The 21,238-nt window shown below is 38.3% G+C and overlaps 1 protein-coding gene across 1 annotated transcript; it reads left to right on the top strand.

Annotated features, from left to right (window-relative positions):
- The first annotated feature begins 3,209 nt into the window (after positions 1 to 3,209).
- Positions 3,210 to 15,962, top strand: LOC110718203 (ATPase family AAA domain-containing protein At1g05910-like). The gene is made up of 10 exons (XM_021897012.1): positions 3,210 to 3,982; positions 6,221 to 6,319; positions 6,453 to 8,282; positions 8,369 to 8,557; positions 8,758 to 8,897; positions 9,231 to 9,476; positions 12,073 to 12,259; positions 13,898 to 13,963; positions 14,083 to 14,332; positions 15,411 to 15,962. The coding sequence occupies exons 1-10, from the start codon at positions 3,698 to 3,700 to the stop codon at positions 15,809 to 15,811; spliced, it is 3,693 nt and encodes a 1,230-aa protein (XP_021752704.1). The 5' UTR covers positions 3,210 to 3,697; the 3' UTR covers positions 15,812 to 15,962.
- The last annotated feature ends 5,276 nt before the right edge of the window (positions 15,963 to 21,238 follow it).

The raw sequence follows: 21,238 nt of genomic DNA, 5'->3' as shown, positions 1-21,238 counted from the left end.
AAATTATCGCGACATCAAACATATTAAACACTACAGCAAACATTCAGAATCAAATTGTTTCTTGATGTAGGTTACTCGTGTCTAGAGCTACTTGTTTCCACACTATGGGTCGTGTACTAACACCTATTATCAGTCACCTTAGGGCTTCTCTCTTACTCTTGGAATGTTTTATCTGAGAATCGTTGATCGTGTGAAAAAAGTAAACATGACTAGCTTTCAATGTATAAGCAAGAAAAGCTATTAGATTTTTAAATCCTTGTAGGTATGTTAAATATGACTCGTATTTGGGTGTTTGCAGATTACTCGTAGGACATAATTATAATTATTAGAAGGTAAAAGATTCTCATATTAAACTAGTCCCTTGACACTCGAAAACAAAAAAATAAAAATAATTTAAGCCCTAATATCACACTTTGTGAAAAATTGAAATTAATTTGATAAATAACTAAGGATTGAAAAAAATTCTCTTAATTTTAGAGAGATCTAATACCATGTTAAACTAAAGAAGATTTGGAGAATACGGCTTAGCTTTGAATGGAGAAGTTTTTGACATTTTTAAAACCATAATTAAGGACAATATTCCTTGTAAAAATTAATTTTCGAGTGTATCCGTGCTAACGCTCGATATATATGTAGCGTGTATATATTTAAAAAGAAAAACAATAGGAAATGTGTAAGTTATAAGAAAAATTTTAAAAATAAAATTGGAGAAATAGAAGTTATTTAATTAGAGGTTATAGCAAAAATAAATAGATAAATAAATAAATTAATTAATTAAAATGCATAAAATTTGAGAATTAGGCTTTTAGAGGGTTGTGGTTAACTAACTCTTAAATTATACTTGTATAACAGATTTCATCAACTTCATCTACTTAGATGTGTAAAAACCTACCACTCGAAATGATATTCTTATGAATAAATATATTGTTGAGACATCTGATGTCCCTCAATGATAGATCTTGTTTGCATGAATTTGAATATGGAGTTTGGAAAAATTTAAGATACATAATTTAATTTTAATTTTTTTTGAAACCTAATTTAATTTTAATTTGAGGAAAAAGTGAAGAATACTTCTATACTTCAATCAACATATTCTTTATTTTTTATTCTACAAAAATCAACTTGCTTATTAGGAAAACTAGGTTATCTCCGTGCAATGCATGATTACGGTTAGAATTAATCTTTGTTGTAATTTATATTCTGTTGCGTTACATTATATAGTATATGAAAATAGAATTAAATATTAAAAAGTTTACATTTAAGGAAAAGAAAAAAAAACACAGTGAAATCACGATGAAACATCAAACAAATTAGCTATATGAAACTATAATTTAGGAGAAACACTTGATTAATTGAATTTTATATGGACACTTATACATTGAAGTAAAAAATGTTGACAAAAAATAAAATAAATAATCATCAATAATAATTGATGACATCACACATAGAATTAGAGGGGAAATTTTTAATGTAAAAATGACACGTAAGATAATTTGAGGGTCAGTGAAGGATCTTGACCGAAAATATTACAGGGGTTGAGATTTGAATCTTTTACCTCTCGCTTAAAATTAATCACTATGTCCCAATATTTTATAAGTAAATATAAGTTTATCAACTAATTAATTACAATAATTTAAGGGGGGCTAGACCCCAAATGGCCTCGGTGGAAGGTCCCCCTCTGTTGAGAGTTGATAATGTAGCAATGTTTTATTTTAGTAGTAGTTAATAGATACTAAAACCGCTATAAATAAAACTCATGTGAAATTTAGTATGATAGGTTCATAATAATATATACCCAACATTAGTTAAGCAAAAAATTATTAAGTCGCAAAAAATAGTTTAGAAGTCATCCTTTTTGGCAATATTTATATAGTACTAGAGGGTACTCGTGCTAACGCACGGGATATATTATTCGCAAAATTATACAATACAAAGTGAAATATTGGTAGTTATTGGAGTGCCTTGAAAAAATCTAAGGATATTAGTGGGCAAGGTAGTTATTGGTAACTTTTTGTAAAAATTTTTTTTGAAATGCATAGGATTTGAGAATAGTGGTGTGCGTTATAAAAAAAATGTTAAAATTATATTCCTACGTATAATACTCTTAATTAAAAAAAAAAAAAAAAAATCATGCTAGACTGCGTTTTGCAACCCCCTAAAAAATATATAAAGTAAAAGGGGGTTTTGGGTGGTAAGTTTTACTTTCCCAAATTACCTATCTCATGTTTTTAAGTCAAATTTTATTTATTTAGCCTACATGACATCATCAATATGTATTTTTTATTATATTTTATCAACAATTTTTAAACCCACTAATATTACCGATTAATATTATGTTATTTAGAATTAAAGAGACAATATTGCGGACATGCTCTACGCTAATAATGGAGTAGTTATTGTGCACATGCTCTACGCTAATAATCTAATAGTGTGTTAATTACACTTTAATCGGATAATTACTAACATTATTAAGACTACATGACTCAAACTGATATAAAAACACAAATCTTTTATATAATTTAAGAGTTGTTTTTCTAACTTCTCATGACCAAATTCCTCCAAAACTCTAACCTTGTAATTTTGTGCACATTTTATTTTATTTTATTTTATTTATTTTATTTTTTTTTCAATAACCTCCAAATAACTTCCAATCTCCAAACAAAATAAAAAATAAAAATATTTTACAACTTTCACTCTTACTATTTTCTTCTTTCTACCTATACATACTACATATATTGGTATTCAGTGCGTTAGCACGGATAAAAAAAAAAAAAAAAAAAAGCTCGAATAAACCTATATATATATATATATATATATATATATATAAAGCATATTATGCAATCATCGCACTTTAAAAACAACTCACAATCACACACAAAAACTAAACACAAATACGATTGGATTTCCCATGTTAACGACCCCAACTTAATTTTGAAATTTTTAATTCGAATTCTAAATTTTTTAACAAATAATAATTGAAAATAAACTATGCTCATGGACTTCGATTTTTTCTATAACATACAATATTATGCGTAATCAAAGCAAATAGTCTTACGTGAGAGTACGAGATCAACCAATCAAGGCACGGTTCATTTCACCTTATTTAAATAATATTAAGTAAAAAAAAATTGTTTGCTCTTCAATTCATCAAAATAAGTTAAGTTTACAATAAATTTCAATTAAGTTAAGCAAAAAAAATTGCAAACTTCCTCTAAGAATTTTATCAGTAAATTTATTTAAATTAAGTAATTACGTATTAGTCTGTACAAAAATAATAATTTTTAGTTAAAATAATTTTAATTCGACAAAAATAAGACAGAGAACCAAACGTAATTGACGAAAGTCAAAAAGGAAAAAAGAGAAAAAAAAAAACTCTCACCCTCTTTCCCCCCTTTCTCTTCCCTCCCTATAATATCAGAACATCGGAAAAACCCAAACTAATTTCATTTCCCCACTTTCTTCTTCACATTTGTCACTCTCCCCTCTTTCTCCCTCCTCCACTTTCTCTCTCCTCAAAACCCCCCAATTTTCAAACCCAATTTCTTCAACCAACAATCCAACTATCTCCCCTAATTCGATCTAGGGTTTCCAATTTCTTCCCCAAATTCAAACATGCATGTCGATTAATCTTTTCCAAAACGTTCAGCTCCGAATTCCGGCGAGCAGAACACTCTGAAATTGCTGCATTTTTTGAGTTATGCATTCGAAGCGATCCAACAATGGAGATGAAAATGGAGTTGTCGCTTCTGTTACCAATGACAATAACAATGATAACAATAACAGCAATGGAATGGAGAAACGAACCAGTAGTCGGGTTCGAAGGCCGGTGATGAGAAATACATTTTACTTCAAGAACTCGCCGGGGTATCGTCGGAAGAACAGGAAGAAGGTGAAAACTAGGACTGCTGCTGCGCACATTGCCAAGTATTTGAAGCCGGGCGGTCGCCGTCCCATTCATAACTCTTCCAAGTCTATCTCTAATGTATGACTTTATCTAACTTTATCCCTGTTATTTTGATTTTCTTGGTTAATTTTTTGATTTTATGTGTTTTAATGTTTTGGAACATAGTATGTGATGTTTAGGTTGAATGAGATACAGTTAATTGTTTGTGGGTGTGATTAGTTGGGGTTAGGGAATGGGGAGGTTTGAATTTGTGGTTAATGTATGTTTGTTGTTCGGGTATTGGTTCGTTATTGTGGATTCCATTGCTGTAGTGACATATGTTGTTAGGTTGAACTGTGAAGAGGGTGAATATTTGGATATTTTTGTTAGGAAAGGGTGCATTTCGTGTTTTTATTGGCTGTTGCGGTTCGAGGAATGTTTTCAGTTATCGTTGGTTTGGTTTGGAGGCTCTTTTATTGGTATCATTCGGGTTTAGCTTACTAATGAATGTTTTCTTGTAAATATGAGTTTAGTATCTTTAATTCTTGTTAGTGTGTAAGTTTGAGGCAATGAGCTTTTTCAAGTAAGAACAGGTGTGGAGAATAGGAGTGAAGTCGAGACTAAGGAGAAGAGGGGATGGAGGTAAGAGTGGAGAAACAGACTATGAGGCATAAGACTTGTTTAGTTTATGCAGAGAGAACCTAAAGTATTTTTGTGAAAGTGAAGTTTTGGTCCCCGTAGACATTTATGGTATGGGACAATCTTTTGGGGATGGAAAATGGGGTAAGCAATAACTGATGGAGGGATAATTTGATATTTATTACATCCAATTTCCTTTAAAGTGCTTGTTTTTCAGCTAGGCTTTCAAATAACACCCGACAACATCTAATACAAACAATCCACTTGTTCATCAGCTAGCAGGTTTTCAGCTTATGGCTGTATTTCTACTTTAAGCTGGCTTTTCAATTTTTTCTAGTAGTGCCTTATTGTCACTGGCAACAAGAGTTCTCTTTACTTTGTCAGCTCGAGTTTGAAAATATGCAAGTAGGCGCATTATATTAAGCTTCTCATACACATCATAAATATTTCCTCCCTCATTTAGTGAAATCTGGGACTCTAATCTAAATCTTCCTCTGTTTGGGCCCTAATTCATCTTACAGGACAAAAGAATTGGGAAAAAAAAAGTTAATAATATGATTGTAGTGGTAAAGGGAAGAAAAGTGAAACTATTTCTTTAATGCTAAGGGCAACAATTAGTGTGCTTAATCATACCTTTGTATTGAAAATCCATTATAGATATCAATTGAAAACATTGCAACACAAAACTGAAGATGATAAAATCTCCAACTACCTGGTACCAATTATAGCATTTAGGACACCGAACATCAAAGAGTACTCAAAACAGTATCCTCTGAACTAGATGTTTCTTTTCACACTTCCCACCATCATCATACTTACTACTGATCTCTTTAGTGTAGCTGAGCCACATCCCACTCCTTATTCAAGCACATTTAGAAGTTATACCTATATAATTGTTGAGATTTAGTTAGTTTATGGTGAGCTGGGACTTTGGGAACTGTCCAAGCATCATGTGTGTGTGTTTAGCCTTTATAGTGAAGGTCTTATTGGCTAAATTAATGAGTTGAAGAATGAGTAGATGCCTGTTCCACACACAGGAAGCACTCTACAATATATAAACCCGCCTCTTACCGTATTACCTGACATGCATCGGGAAATTTCCGGGTTGGGGCTCCAAAATTTGTAAACCTGCAAAGTTTCTTGTATGTTGGGGGTGCTTGTCATGACATGATTCTGGAATTTTACCACAGAGGCAAGGGTTAAGGAACTTCCTGAAATGGTTCATAACAGCCTAAGCCCTGGTGTATGCTATGAGATTAACTTTTTATATAGTAATGGGCTGATATCATACTTCATTTGTCTCATATTCGCAGGAGCAAAAGTAGAAGTATATGTATCACATGTATGGCTGTTGTGGGAGGGGGCTTATAATGTTTATCAGTCTTGATTATTTTTCAGTCTTGATTATAGAAGTATAAGAGGTACAGCTGCTGTAGCTTCAGACTTTGTGCTCTCTGAATTTCATCCCTCTGTGATCTTTATTAACTGTTATTGTGTACTTTGATATGCTACTTAAATTTGTGGTAATGTTAAGTGATTAAGTTGTGCTGAGTTATGTATGATGAATGCTTTTTTGAGGTGCATTTGAGACATTTTTTTTCCCCATCAGGTGACCTGACTATGTATGTATAATCAAGAATCTTGATGATATATTATGCCTTTTGTCAATTTGATCTAATGCTGGCCCTTTCTTTTCAGCTGGATGCAACCAACCTTCGGCGCTCAACCAGACAGAGGAGAGTATCTGTTAATTTGGGAGATTATACAGATAGCTCTGGTTCAGATGAAGACTTAATGGTAAAGCTTATAGCTAGCTAGTAAGCGTATTTTTAAGTTTAAAATTTGAGCTTCAGCTCCATTTTCATGCTCAATTGGACATGATTTATCTTGTAGGACTCAAATTAATGATCTTTCCGTTTGTTCTTTACAGGAACCTAGAAAATACACTACTAGAAGCCGGATTGATAACAGTGCTGCTCAGGATGTATTATCAACTCCTAAACGCAGAAAAGTTATTGAAACTAAATCCACACCGCGACGGGAAGGTCTGCGTCCTCGTAATTCCAAATCAAACGGGAGGCGAATTGCATTTGATGATGTAGAAGGTAGCTCAGGTGAAAAAGATGATCAAGATGAAATAGAGAATGGGAATGATGGTGATGATAATGATGATGAAGTTGAGGGTGATGATGAAGGTGAAGCTGAAGAGGGTGGGGAGGGTGAAGAGGAGGGTGAAGAGGAGGATGAAAGAGAGGAAGATGGTGATGATGATGAAGGTGAAGAAGAGCAGGACGGGCGAAGGCGCTATGATCTTCGAAATCGTGCAGAGGTCCGCAGGATGTCTTTGGAGGAGGGTAAACATAGACCAAGATCTCCTCGGAGAGTGTTGCATCATGGGATGGGAAACAAGGTCAACAGGGTTGTGGGAAGGGGTGGCACTAGAGTCCATAAGCGTCATCGTTTTAGTAGGATTGATGACTCCGATGACTCTCTTCTCGTGGATGAGTTGGACCAAGGACCAGCAATTCCTTGGGCTCGGAGTGGAAGTAGAGCTGGGCCTCCTTGGCTCATGGGAGGGCTAGATATGCATGGGGCAACTGCATGGGGGTTGAATGTTGCTGCATCTGGTTGGGGCCACCAAGCTGATTCCTTTACTTCTTTGACACCTGGAGTTCAGACTGCCGGTCCGAGTTCAAAGGGAGGAGCAGATATTCAGCCTTTGCAAGTTGATGATAGTGTGAGTTTCGATGAGATAGGTGGGCTTTCAGAATACATTGATGCGTTAAAGGAAATGGTCTTCTTTCCCTTGCTTTACCCGGATTTCTTTGCAAGCTATAGTATTACCCCACCTAGAGGTGTCCTATTGTGTGGACCCCCAGGAACTGGGAAAACTCTAATTGCACGAGCATTAGCTTGTGCTGCTTCAAAAGCTGGCCAGAAAGTGAGCTTTTACATGCGTAAGGGAGCTGATGTTCTCAGCAAATGGGTTGGAGAAGCCGAACGACAGTTGAAACTTCTTTTCGAAGAAGCCCAAAGGAATCAACCATCTATCATTTTCTTTGATGAGATAGATGGGCTTGCTCCAGTGAGGTCAAGCAAACAGGAGCAAATCCACAATTCTATAGTTTCAACTTTGCTTGCTCTAATGGATGGCCTCGATTCTCGTGGTCAAGTTGTCTTGATTGGAGCTACAAACAGAATTGATGCTATTGATGGGGCCTTGCGTCGACCTGGTCGATTTGATCGCGAGTTTAACTTTCCCTTGCCTGGTTGTGATGCCCGGGCTGAAATCTTAGATATTCACACACGCAAGTGGATGCACCCTCCAACCAGGGAACTAAGGACAGAACTTGCAGCAAGTTGTGTGGGTTATTGTGGGGCTGATTTAAAAGCACTCTGCACTGAAGCAGCCATTCGTGCATTTCGTGAAAAATATCCTCAAGTGTACACCAGCGATGACAAATTTCTGATAGATGTTGAATCAGTTAGGGTAGAAAAATATCATTTTTTTGATGCTATGTCAACAATTACCCCTGCTGCTCATAGAGGCTCCATAGTTCATTCGAGGCCTTTATCAGTTGTTGTCGCTCCATGCCTGCAAAGACACCTCCAAAAGGCCATGGTACACATATCAGATATATTCCCTGCTTCCGCTATTTCATCTGAATTGACAAAATTATCAATGCTTTCCTACGGTTCTGCTATTCCACTGGTTTACAGGCCTCGGTTTCTGCTATGTGGAAACGAGGGTGTTGGGATGGTAATTCTCTTTAGCAATTTTGAAATATCTAATAATCAGTAAGGTATGAATTAAAGCTGAGTTCACTCACTTCTTTAGTTGTACAGGATCATTTAGGACCTGCTATATTACATGAGATGGAGAAGTTTCCTGTTCATTCTCTTGGGCTTCCTTCTCTGCTGTCAGACCCTAGTGCAAAGACACCTGAAGAGGCTTTGGTACATATAATTAGTGAAGCACGAAGGACTACACCATCTATTCTATATTTGCCTCATTATGATCTTTGGTGGGAAAATGTAAGTTCACAATCTATAGGTCTTTCTCTCAGTTTGCATGTGTAGATAATCTTGTACCTTTACGCGCTGCACACACGTGCAAGCAGATTATATTATAGCTCTGCATGCTGAATTTACTTTGTTTTATGGGGCATTAATTATAGGTGTTTGAAATTCATAGTTTCATGATACTCTTTTGACTCAGTCATATTGTTTGTCAGGCACATGATCAGCTAAGAGCGGTCCTACTCACTCTGCTAGAAGAATTGCCATCTGAGCTACCTATATTGTTACTCGGAACAACCTCAGATCTACCCCCTGATGTGGACGAACGGCATCGAATATTTTCTGAACGTAGCATGTATACTTCCTACTATGTGCTCCTTCTAGTTCAGCTTTGATAGTATGCTAAGGTCTTTAAAAAAAATTGAACTTTTTTTTTTTTTTTTTTTTTTTTTTTTTTTTTTTTGTTAGAGCTACAATACTCATGCTGTGAACTAGCTTGAAATTGGGTTTTAGCCATTAGCTTGGGATTGGATGTTTCTCAAAAGGCTTCAGAACCTCAAATTGCAAAAATCTTAATAGTGTCATAATGTGATTCTTGTATTTTTTTTCTAATATAGTATTTAGCCTGGTATGTTTGTCAAAATTTGTAGATTCAAATGATTTTGTATTCCTTTGGTTTTCTTTCCAGCTACAAAGTGGATGGACCATCAAATGAAGATCTGTCTTTGTTCTTTGATCGACTAATTGAAGCATCTTTGTCGGTACCATCTGAAGCTAATACAAAAACACCCAAGACATCAACTTCACTTCCTGAGCTTCCTAAAGCTCCTAAGGTTGCTAGTGGCCCAAAGATCTCTGAGTTGAAAGCTAAGGTAGAAGCAGAACAGCATGCACTTCGTAGACTGAGGATGTGTCTTAGAGATGTTTGCAATAGGTGAGTTTTCCTTTTCTCAAGTCCAACTTCGCAAGCTTATGACTACTGATGTGAATTGTCCTCATTGGAGTAGAGGGGTAAAAATCCCATCTTATATCCGTAGGGAGTAACTCTACTCATCGGCATAGGTTTTAGGTAGAAAATCATTTCGTCTTGTAAGTGGCTCTAGTTCTCCTCTTTCACGGGCATGGCATAGAACTATTTTCATATCTTCATGATTTTGATGTGTGGTATCATAATCTAGATTGTCTTGTTTATTGGTTTTGGTTCTTTAATCATGCTAGGGTTTTTACCTTGCCATTATGCTGAAGTAACAGAAGGATTCATATGTCAGGATAATTAGTGACCGCCATATATATTTGTTCAAGTGTGTTGTTCCACGTTGGAGGTAAATAGATAAAGAAACCACCTTATGAGTTGAAGAATAATTTTTCCTGTTGCCAATTGGTTGAAGGAACTGTACTTAGGCTATTGGTTTGACTTGCCTCTTTCATGGGCATATATATATGTACCATTTCATGTACAACTCAATTTCATTGGTTCATACCTTCAACCTCTTCTCCAAATGCTTTCCTCCTTTCCTGCTTGATACCGTCCCCCCAACCACCACCACCCATGGATGACCATCAACAATGATTGTTGACTATCTTTGAACTGCCAAGTTGGCTAGTCTGTCAAATAAGCATATCCATTGGGATTTGCTTGGACTTTCTCAAACTCTACTGTATGGCCGAAACCTTGATGATGCAAACATATTTTTGCACCATGGGACAATTAAGTACACTCTTTGTGGGACAGCAGAATATTTCCCGCATAGGACTATCTTCTACTCCCTCCGTTCTCTATAAATTGTCATCATACTATTTTTGTTCATTCCCCAAATATATTTTCCTATTAAATGAAACTTTTATCTCACTCAACCTATGTGATATGAGCCCCATTACTATCTCACTCTCTCTATATCTCATGTGACATTGGGCCCAGGGCCCTTCACTAACTCTTTTTCCCTCAATAATTTTTTTTTTCTTTCTTTTCCACTATTTACGAAATATGCCTACACTACCCTACCCTACTATTTAATCTTAATATGTGTATGCAAGCCTAAGAGGACAGTAATTTGAGAACAGAGGCTGAAGGGAGTATGTCTTCTTTGTATTAACATATATTCCATCCATAATAATGGCTGGTCTATGCTCAATTTCTAGTAGACACACTTTTAAATAAATTAGGTGTACAATATACTACCTCCGTTTTTATTTAGTTGACACGTATTCCTCTTTGGGAAGTTTATTATTAGTTGACACGTTTCTATTTTGGGCAAGTGTTGTGTGGTAAAATGTCAAATATACCCTCTCACTTATATTTTCTCTCCTCCCTTCACCTTCACCTTACCAGATACTAGCATTCTCTCTCCTCCCTTTCAATCACAAGGCCAATACCACTCCATTTTATCTCTCCTCCTTCACAGCCACCGTCATCCCATATTGCTGCCTCTCTTCTTCTACCTCCAACTCAAACAAGTATGAAGCTCCTCTAATTTCTCATTCTCAAATGTTGTTTGGGTTGGTGAGGGAGTTGGGTGCTTGGGGTTTAGGAAAAAATGGAAGCTTTTTAAAACAAAAATGGCGAAGTACCATTAATGGCAGCAAGGATCATACCTTTGCCACCGACGTTATCTCTCCTCTTCTCCTTGCCTTGTAATTAAAGTCCAATCGATCGTGAAGCCGTGAACTCCCTCACTCTCCTCCCTCCATCGCACCACCACTGCTATAACACCCAATTATCAAATTCTCTTTCAATTCCACACATCGGAACCCTCATCACCAACATCGACACCACGAGTTTAAGGAAGATGTAGTTTGAGTACTTTAATTTGTGGCTTGGGTTCAATTTTCCTTTGGAAAAAAACGGGTCAACGAGATGGGGTCTAGTGGTTGCGAATTAAAGGGAAGGGTAAAATAAAAGTGGAGGTGGTGGTGGGCTTGGTGGCTGGTGTTTTACAGTCTTTGGGGAAAGGGTAGTTCAAATGGTAAGGTTAGGCACGCAGGTGGAATTGTAGGGTAGGTAAATAAGAAAGGGTATTTTTATATTTTGTCCTTCCCTTTTACCTCTCCTTAATTTGTGTGCCAAAACCAAAGGTGTCAACTAAAAAAAAACGGAGGAAGTACATCCGTAGTACAGTTACCCTAAAATGTTTAAAATTTACCCCAATATAATAAAATTTGCCTATATTTTTTAATGATAAAGTTGCTTTTAAGAGTAAAAATCAGATCCCAATGTGTGAAGATAATCATATTATCTTTGTAAAACTTATCTCATTGCCTATTTACATTAAAATCATATCAAGTATAAAGTTACTCCAAATAGGTTAAAAGTTGCCAAAAATTGGTTATTTTACCCTAAAACTATTCGATTTACACAAATGTTTTTATTTCCAGTATAATGTTCTCATGCTGGCCTATGCTGCATGTTCTGTTTCCAGAAATCTTGTATGTCTTGATAAAGACAGTAGGGAGACCTTGTTATGTCTGTGTTTTGGATTTGAATGTATTAAATATGGCACTGATAAATTGTTATTGATTACAATTTTGTGCAGGATCTTATATGATAAACGTTTTAGTGCCTTCCATTATCCAGTTACAGATGAGGATGCTCCAAATTATCGATCCATCATCCATAATCCTATGGACATGGCTACATTGCTTCAACGTGTAGATTCTGGCCGATACATAAAAAGTTCGGATTTTCTGCAGGATGTTGAACTGATATTACACAATGCAAAGGTGTGTAGCTTATTCAGCTAAAATCCTATATTTTTCCCCTAATGTTGCATTCTATGCTGATCCAACCCTTGTCATTGCCTATTACAAGTTTCTCAACTCTTACTATTATTGTTTGAAATATGCCAATGGGACATTGCCTTCATAATGCTGAGCTGATTGCAATATTATCTTTACATTCCTTAATTTCGCTTGAGATATCTTAATGAGACATAGCCATCTTATATTTCCTACTAGTGAAATACCTTAATCCGGAATAATACTTGAAATTAATTGCACCTGGAACTGAATTGTATATCTTTTATAAATGGTCTGGGCATTAGAAGTAAGAAACTGTTGGGGCTGAGGACTGCTATTAGTCTGAAAAGAGGACTCTCTTCCACTAATAATTTAAAAGCTCATTATCTAGCAGCCAACCAGATTACCAGACAGTCATAGCAATAACTTGGTATCAATTATTATCTTCTTCATAAATTGCAATTGTAGAAGATGTTTCACAAATATTAGGTGCATTTATTGAATGAGAAGCAAGATGGAGATAACAGCCAGAAAGTGTAATTTTTGTTAAGAAGGGACACCTGGATTGGGGTTAAATGAGAGGATAATTGGAGTAAATATCTGGTGGAATTGAGAGGGTGGATTGAGGCCATTGACTCATTGAGGATAATGATGATTGGGGCATAGGAGGGTACTGTGTTTCCTTGGTGGGTACTGTATTTCCTTGGTTCACCCTTAAGGTAACTTTTCACATCTCCGCCACTCTCTTAGTCATCATCATCATTATCATACGGTCATACCTCAATCCATTGGCCAACTACCACTAGAGTTGTTCTGCACTTTGACCATTGTCATAGGATGAGTGGCATTAACCAGCATTATCATCACTCCATCTTATTTGTTATTGGTGGTAGTGTACAGGTTCCTTCCCCGACTTCCTCTCATATCTCTGTCACTGTCGTTCTTTCTTCAGAAACCATGACTGCTGTTATATCTGTTCTCTCAGATCTATGCAGGTTGTAATGGTGGTGAAATTCACAGCGATGGCAGTTGTGAGACCTATCAGTGAGTGAGTTCATGACAACTTGTACTGTTATTGGGAATGGGAAAGAAGAAAAAAAGGATAGTGAGAGTTATTTATTAACAGTAGAAAAGGATGCAGTTTTGAAATGGGTCACTTTACTAGGAAGCAGACCAAAATAAGGGAAATTTTTGCTCCTTGCCCATGATATATTTAGTAATATCAGGTACTCACCAATTAATTTTCAACCTCAAATCTCTATAAAATTTTAAACTTGATAAATCTTGCTATTATTGTGAGGTTGTGAGCTGCCTTCATATCAAATGATACATGGTAAGAGTCGCCTAAAAATTTTCTTACTTATGTATCCTCACTGCATTGTTAAGTCTTTTTCATCTTCATTTCCTTCCTTTTTTCCCTTTGACCTGGGTGGGGAGGGGAGGGAGAGGGGGATCGAAGGTTGAGTTATTAGTGTTTTTTTTTTTGGTACTTCCAAGTTCCAACTGACTCATTAATCTTGATTTACATATGTCATGTTTGTGCTAACCACTTACTTCCTTGGTTTAAAAGGAACTTATATACTTTTTTTTATTGATTGTATTTTTTATTATGCTTATCATCAGGCATACAACGGAGACGATTATAATGGAGCTAGGATTGTTAGCAGAGCACATGAGCTTCGAGATGCAGTATGTTCTCTTTTTTATCTGTGTCACTAGATTCTCTGATGTGGTTACCTTGTATCTGAATTTTGATTTGGCATTCTGTTGATTAATTATATGTTGTTTGTTGTTGGTATGCTCTTTAGGTGCAAGGAATGCTCTCTCAGATAGACCCTGCACTTGTGGCATTCTGTGACAAGATTGCTGCTCAAGGAGGCCCTAGTCAAATGCCTGATGGTTATGGAGGCTCTGCTCTTCAGCAAAATCCCGTTGTTCAAACATTAACTGTGACTAGAGCGAGTGCTCGGCTCCGTCATGTCCAGCCAGAGGTTAACTTAGATCAAAGTTACGAAGCATTAAAAAGACCAAAGAAGAATGTTGACACTATCTCCACAGGTACAAGCTTTTATTCCCTTTGCTTGGGTTTTATGTTGTGGTATGATCCTTCACCCCTGCTTTCTGATAAGGTTTTAGTATGAACTGAATCTGGGCTATTGGTGGACATTTAAATGAAACTTAAGCAGAACTGCAGTCTCAAATCCATTCAGACTTTTTATATTGAAAATAATAAATGTGATCTTGGCAAGTACGTTTTAGGCGTTGTCAACTTGTCATCTTGTAGCCTATTTATTAGTCTGGAGTCTACTTGTTATTTAATCTTTGTGAAAGGCAATGTTGTGGTATGATCCTTCATTCCTGCTTTTTGAAAAGGTCTTAGTATCAACTGAATCTGGGCTATTGGTGGACATCTAAATGTACTGCAGTATTGAAAAAAAATTTGTCTTGTAGCTGATTTTTAAGTTTGGAGTCTACTTGTTATTTAATCTCTTTGAAAGGCAATACTATGCTTCTAAAATCTTTCAAATATATTAGTAATTTTTGGCAGACTCATACTTTGATGATATTGTAAATTTGGCTAGTAAATATGTTTGCTGGTGGTCTGTGATTCTGGACACACTTCCAGGGACATTTTGGATTGTGCTTAAAATGTTTGAAAGTTGTGATGATATAAGAGTTCCCTGCCCATACATGTGTTGTTGCAAACATACACACCAATTGCACAATAGAAAATATTTTTTTTGAAAAAAAAAAAAAAAAAAAAAAAAAAAAACCATTTCAAATGCTTCTATGGACCTCGTGCCAGCGACTGCTTCTGGACCTGTCTGATTATGCTTGAATTTTTAGTTTAAAGATATGATAAAGTTATGAAAATTTTATTGGATGATTTTGTAAATTTGGATAGCATTCACAGGGCAAGATGAATTTTCATCAGTAATGTTAATAGTTTTAGCTAAAGAAATCAAAGCAAATTTCTTTCAGTTAAGGATTGTTTGCTGGACTTTTCTTCCCTAAGTTCTTGAAACTCCTATATCTTTTAGTTTATCTTTGTGATGCACTCAAGGTTTGAGCATGAAAAGCTCTGATATTTGTAGAATCCTTCTCTAAATCTTGGTTTGTGTTTGGAAAATTTCAGTTGCAGCTGATGAAGACAAAGCCGAACACCTAGATTCATTGCCTTCACCATCATCTGAAGAGGCTCAAGCTAAGTTTAGCACCCGCACAGGACCAGAGACCTCAACTGCAAATTGTAATGAATCTGAGACTCCCATGGAATTAGAGGAACTTAGATGTGGAAGATGTCCTGAAGATGATGTGAATATGGAAGACGAAGATACTTCCAGCAGCCAAGTGGAAGAGATCAAGCAACAATTTTTGAAGCACACTGAAGCATATGGTATTCCACAGCTTGAAAGGCTGTATACCCGTATTATAAAGGGTGTTTTTGAGACAAAATCCGCTGCAGGTTCAGAGAATCCCAAATCCAAGGTTCTCCAATTTTTGTCAAAGTTCTCTCAGGATGAGACCAACTTTTGATCTCGGCTTTTTTTTTTTTTCCTCCTCCCCTCCCCCTTTTTTCTGGTTCTATTGGTAGGTTATTTAAACTAGATATTGTACAAAGTCGGGATCTTAATTTTTTCTGCATGGAAAATATAAGAGTTACACAGGTAGAGCGTTCAATGCACAATCCAGCTTACAGGCCATTGGTCTCTCTCTCTCTCTCTCTCTCTCTCTCTCTCTCTCTCTCTCTCTCTCTCTCTCTCTCTCTCTCTCTTACTATACAGGTTCTATTACCCTTTCTTTTATGCTACTGGTTCTGACGCCCTGACCGAGCATTTGACTAGGAAAGAAGGCACTGGACAGTGAAGATATGTATTTTTGAGTCTCACTTGTCTGGATAGAGTCTATATTCATGTTGGACTATTCTTACTGTTTGTGCCAATTTTCACTTGTACTTGAAAACATAAAACCATTATATTTGTGTCAAGTTCTGATATTTTCCCTCTTTTCTTCCCTTCAAATTTGAATCTTGTACAGAAAATCCCTCTTCTTCTCGCTGCAACCTTTGCAACTATGGCTTTTAGAGGGGTAAACTTTCATGTACCCATTTAATGCTTTATTTGGGTTGTAGTTATACCTTGCATGATAGAGTTTATGATCGTATCAAAATGTAATCTTGTTATGAATCTAGTTTTATGTTGTTGGGTTGTTGGATCAATGTGATATTCAATCATACATCAATTCTCATTCGTTGCTTTGGTTCTTTGTTTTGTAGTTTAGATTTATGATGTTACCGTGTTTGTTATTTGCTTAGTGTTAATTACTTAATTCTTTTATGTGGCTAGCATGTAGTCAGCCATTATGAGGTTACTTCGTTAAATGTTACAAGTATAGGGGTGTGTTACAGGGGTTACTCGGTTAGAGTTTTAGGGAGTTATTTTGTTCATTTACAACCGGCCAAACGATATGATCAATCGCACAGAAAACAAGTTGTCTTGTCACTAGCATATGTATTGATATTTATTTTAGTACAGAAAAATAATACTTCATCTGTTTCCATTGAGTTGACATATTCAATTTAGGCACACATATTAAGGAGAACAAAGAGAATGAGAAAGAATGATAAAGCAAGTGGGATACACTAAAAAAAAGCAAGGTATAAACTTACCCAAAAAGGAAACGTATCAACTTAAAATGAGCTTCCTAAAAAGAAATGCGTGTCAACTAAAAAAACGAAGGTAAGTAGTAGTAGTAGTAAATTGAAAATAAAATTGAAAATAATAAATCGTCTTCTATAAAAAAAAATTGAAAAAAAAAAACACATTAAAAAATCCATATTTTATTCACATATTCGAATGGATAAAAACAAATTAAAATTGAAAAAAAAAAAAAAAAACCGTTAAAATACACATTAGACTTGTGACAACTTCTTTTTTGGTTTTGTTTGATTGGAAGATCCCCAAAGGGCACGACTTCTGAAGTGTGTTGGGATGTTGCAGTATTTTAGTGACAGCTTCCTTAAGCTCTTTTCTTGAATAATACCTGTTTAGGGTAAAAATACCCTATGACACGTGGCCCAATAAAGGACCGCCACGTGTCAAGCTTGCAACGGTCAGCAAAGGCCCAATCCCTTTGCGACACGTGTCATTGAACCCTAATTGAGGTACAGCTCTTCCCTACTATAAATAGTAAGAATAGACCTCATTTATGGGGATCCAAAAAATTTCCCAACAACCAAAAAACACAAATCCCCTTGCAAAACGCTCTCAAATCGAGAAGCATTTATTGTCTTATTTCCACTTTTAGAAAGAGACTAACTTAATCTTCGGAGGCGGAACACCCCAGCCCCAGCCGGAGTATTCCGTTATTTGTGCAGGTACCGGCAAAAGAAGGAGCATTCTAGGAAATTGTAACTCTCCCGAAGGACATAAAAAACCCCCAAAACATCTGGCGCCGTCTGTGGGGAGAGTACTTTCTAGATGACTTCAGAACCGGTACACCCGGGTAAGAGTAGTCAACCTGCTGGTGAGGTTGAGGTCTATTCAGACCAAGATACATCCGATAATCATGAGATTGAAGCCTACACGGCTGCTGATGGTTCCTTCAGAACAAAGCATACTCGTTCCAAAGACAAGAAGGAACGAACAGAGCAGGCGGCAGGCACAAGTCATCCTGCTAGGGGACCGCTTGGGTTGACTCCCACTCCAGAAGGAGCCGCCCCAGTCTCCAGAGATGAACTCATCAACATGATGACGAGTTTCAAGGGAGAGATCAGAGGCCTTCTGGACCAAACATCCGGCCCCCGTAAGGGTCAGGCGGAAGAAAGGCGTCTGGCAAAACAGACAGCAAAACCAATCAAGGGTAGAGCATCTACCCCGCATCCGAAGTCAAAAATGCCGGCTAGGCCCTTTGACTTCTCAAAGATTCACACTCCCGTAGATGGAGTCAGAAAGCCCGTCCGGCACATTCAGCCGGATGGAACCAAAAAAGTCTATTCTGATGCCCGGACGCTAATTCAAGATAAAAAGACTCAGCAGCGTTCCGAGACAGCTTCTACATCAACCTATCGAGACAGTTTCAATGCCACCTCAGGGAGGCACTCGAAGACAAACTATGACAGCCGGACGAACGAGGTTTCCGTTCGATCCGGCCCTCATATGATCCACCCGGCACTGCAGGCAACTCCGCACACGCCTTTTGGATCTCCGTATGCCCAGCCGGGTCTTTTCGGGGGGCATCAGCAGTCGCCTCTCCAGCCTACAGACTGGCAGCTCCGGCTGCTCAACCTTGGGGAACAGCCAACGGCGTTCTCCAGAGAAATCACTGAGATGACCCAGCCGGCTAAAATCAAGAATGTATTAGTAGGTGCCTATGACGGCACCACCAACCCGGAAGATCACCTCATGGCATACACCAACCTGATGTATTTGCAGGGTTTGGATGATGCCTCATGGTGTAGGTGCTTCCCGGCAACGTTGAAAGGAATTGCTCAACGTTGGTTTGGTAACCTCCCAGCCGGATGTATTAATAATTTCCGGACCTTGGCCTACTGGTTTACGTCAAACTTTTCTATGAACATCCCGGCCAAGAAAACAAGCCTTGATCTAGGGGCAATCCAGCAGGGAGATAAAGAGGGGCTCCGATCATATGTCAGGCGGTTTAACCTGATGAGGATCCAAATCCAGGGGCTGTCTGATGACGTTGCCTATACTGATTTCTTTAAAGGTTTAAAAGACGGATCAACCTTTAAGTTTGATTTAGTTAGGAAGAGGGTCTCTACTCTCCACGAGGCGCTTATGGAGGCGGAGGCCTACATTCAGGCAATGGAATTATGTGCTGTAAAACTCCCAACGGATTATACAAGATCCGATAGAAAAGATAACCGGCCTACCCAGTCGGCCAAAAGAGAAGACAAGAGAAAAGGGGTATGGGCGGCAGACCCATCCGGACAACCTTTCCAGAAGAGAAAGAGGTCGGACCCGTATGTGCCCAAGTACGAGTTCAACAAGGATTGTGCCTCCATCCTCAACGAAGTAAAGGACCGGTTGAATCTTGAAAAACCGGCTCCCATGAAGAGTCCAGTAGGCACCCGGGACAAGAGCAAATTCTGCCTTTTTCATCAAGAAGTTGGCCATGACACAGAGGGTTGCCATAGCCTCAGGAGGCTCTTTGATCGCCTGGCTGATGAAGGTGCTCTTAAACCATACCTGTCCAAGTCAAAGACTGCTCCAAAACAACCAAGAGGACCACCCCCGAAGATGCCGGCTGCTCTATCGGATACGGATGAGGAAACCATCCTGACCATAGCCGGTGGGTTTGCGGGAGGTGGACCTACCATCCGGGGTACAAAAGATAACATTCGGAGATTGGTCAACTCAGTGGATGAGGGCCAGTCGTCTGAATATTCGTTTCCGGAAGTTAGCATTTCCGAGAAAGATAGAGGAGAAGTCAGGCGGCCTCATGATGACCCATTAGTTATCGAGTGCAAAATCGCCAATCAAAGAGTTGGGCGGATCCTGATTGATACCGGGAGCTCATCCGACATTATCAGCTACCGGTGCTTAGAGAAACTCAAGTACAAACCCAGTAGCATGTATCCAGCCCCGCATCCTCTTGTAGGTTTTGGGGGAGGAGTAGTACATCCGGTGGGCATGATTGATCTACCCATCCGGTTTGGAGAAAAGGGAAAGGGTCGGCACATGGTTGTAAAATTTCTTGTTGTAGGAGAGCTGACTGCCTACAACCTAATTATTGGCCGCCCAACCCTTAACATCTCTAAGGCGGTCATCATCCCATCTCTAATGTTAATCAAGTTTGAAAGGGATGATGGCACAGTTGGTTCCTTGAGAGGGGATCAGAAGATGGCGAGAGAGTGTTACCTCTCGGACATCAAACCTACGCTTGACACAGACACCGTCGAGCTTGACGACTGTGATCAAAGCCTGCCTGCTGCTAAGCCAGCCGGTAAAAAAAGGAAGGCGGACCAACTGGCGCCTATAAAGGAAAAACCATAGCAATCATTGCTCGGGGAGAGGCCAGACGTCCTACGTCCCCAGCCGGCTGGAGAAATAATTGACATTGTACTTGAAGACAGCCGGCCAGACAGAACCGTCAAGGTGGGGACGGTTGCGTTTGAAAATTTGGGATCAGATTTGCTCCTGTTGTTGAAAGAGTTCAAAGATGTGTTTGCCTTTGAAGTGGAAGAGATGCCGGGTGTGAGTCCGGATCTTGCTGTTCATAAACTCGCTGTGGATCCCAAAAAGAAGCCGGTCAGGCAAAAGAAAAGGAACCATGGCGAGGAAAGGTCCCAGGCGGCAGCAGCTGAAGTCAAGAAACTCCTAGACGCTGGGTTCATCCGGCAATGTTACTACCCGGATTGGGTAGCCAATGTCGTCCTTGTGAAAAAGCCAAATGGAACATGGCGGATGTGTGTAGATTACACGGATCTGAACAGAGCTTGTCCCAAAGATAGCTACCCGCTTCCAAAGATAGATCATCTGGTAGACTCTACAGCCGGTCATGCCCTTATGAGTTTCATGGATGCCTACTCCGGCTTCCACCAGATACCCCTGTGGAAGAAAGACCAAGAGAAAACGACTTTTGTCACAGACCAGGGACTGCTACAAGGTGATGCCGTTTGGGTTGAAGAATGCGCCTGCCACTTTCCAAAGAATGATGAACTCGGTCTTTTATGACCAGATTGGAAGAAATGTGGAGGCGTATATCGATGACATGATAGTCAAGTCCAAGCTACAGGCGGATCATCTAGCCGACCTCCGAGAAACCTTCACCACCCTCAGGCGGCATAAAATCATGTTAAACCCGAAAAAATGCGTCTTTGGAGTTGAGTCTGGGAAGTTCCTCGGATTTTTGATTGATCAGAGGGGCATAGAGGCCAATCCGGACAAAGTGCAGGCGGTAATTGACATGCAGTCGCCTCGTACTGTCAGAGAGGCTCAAAAG

Source organism: Chenopodium quinoa, unplaced genomic scaffold (genome assembly GCF_001683475.1).
Source record: "Chenopodium quinoa cultivar QQ74 unplaced genomic scaffold, ASM168347v1, whole genome shotgun sequence".
In the NCBI taxonomy this organism is placed as follows: domain Eukaryota; kingdom Viridiplantae; phylum Streptophyta; class Magnoliopsida; order Caryophyllales; family Amaranthaceae; genus Chenopodium; species Chenopodium quinoa.
This window is presented reverse-complemented; position numbering and strand designations above follow the sequence as displayed.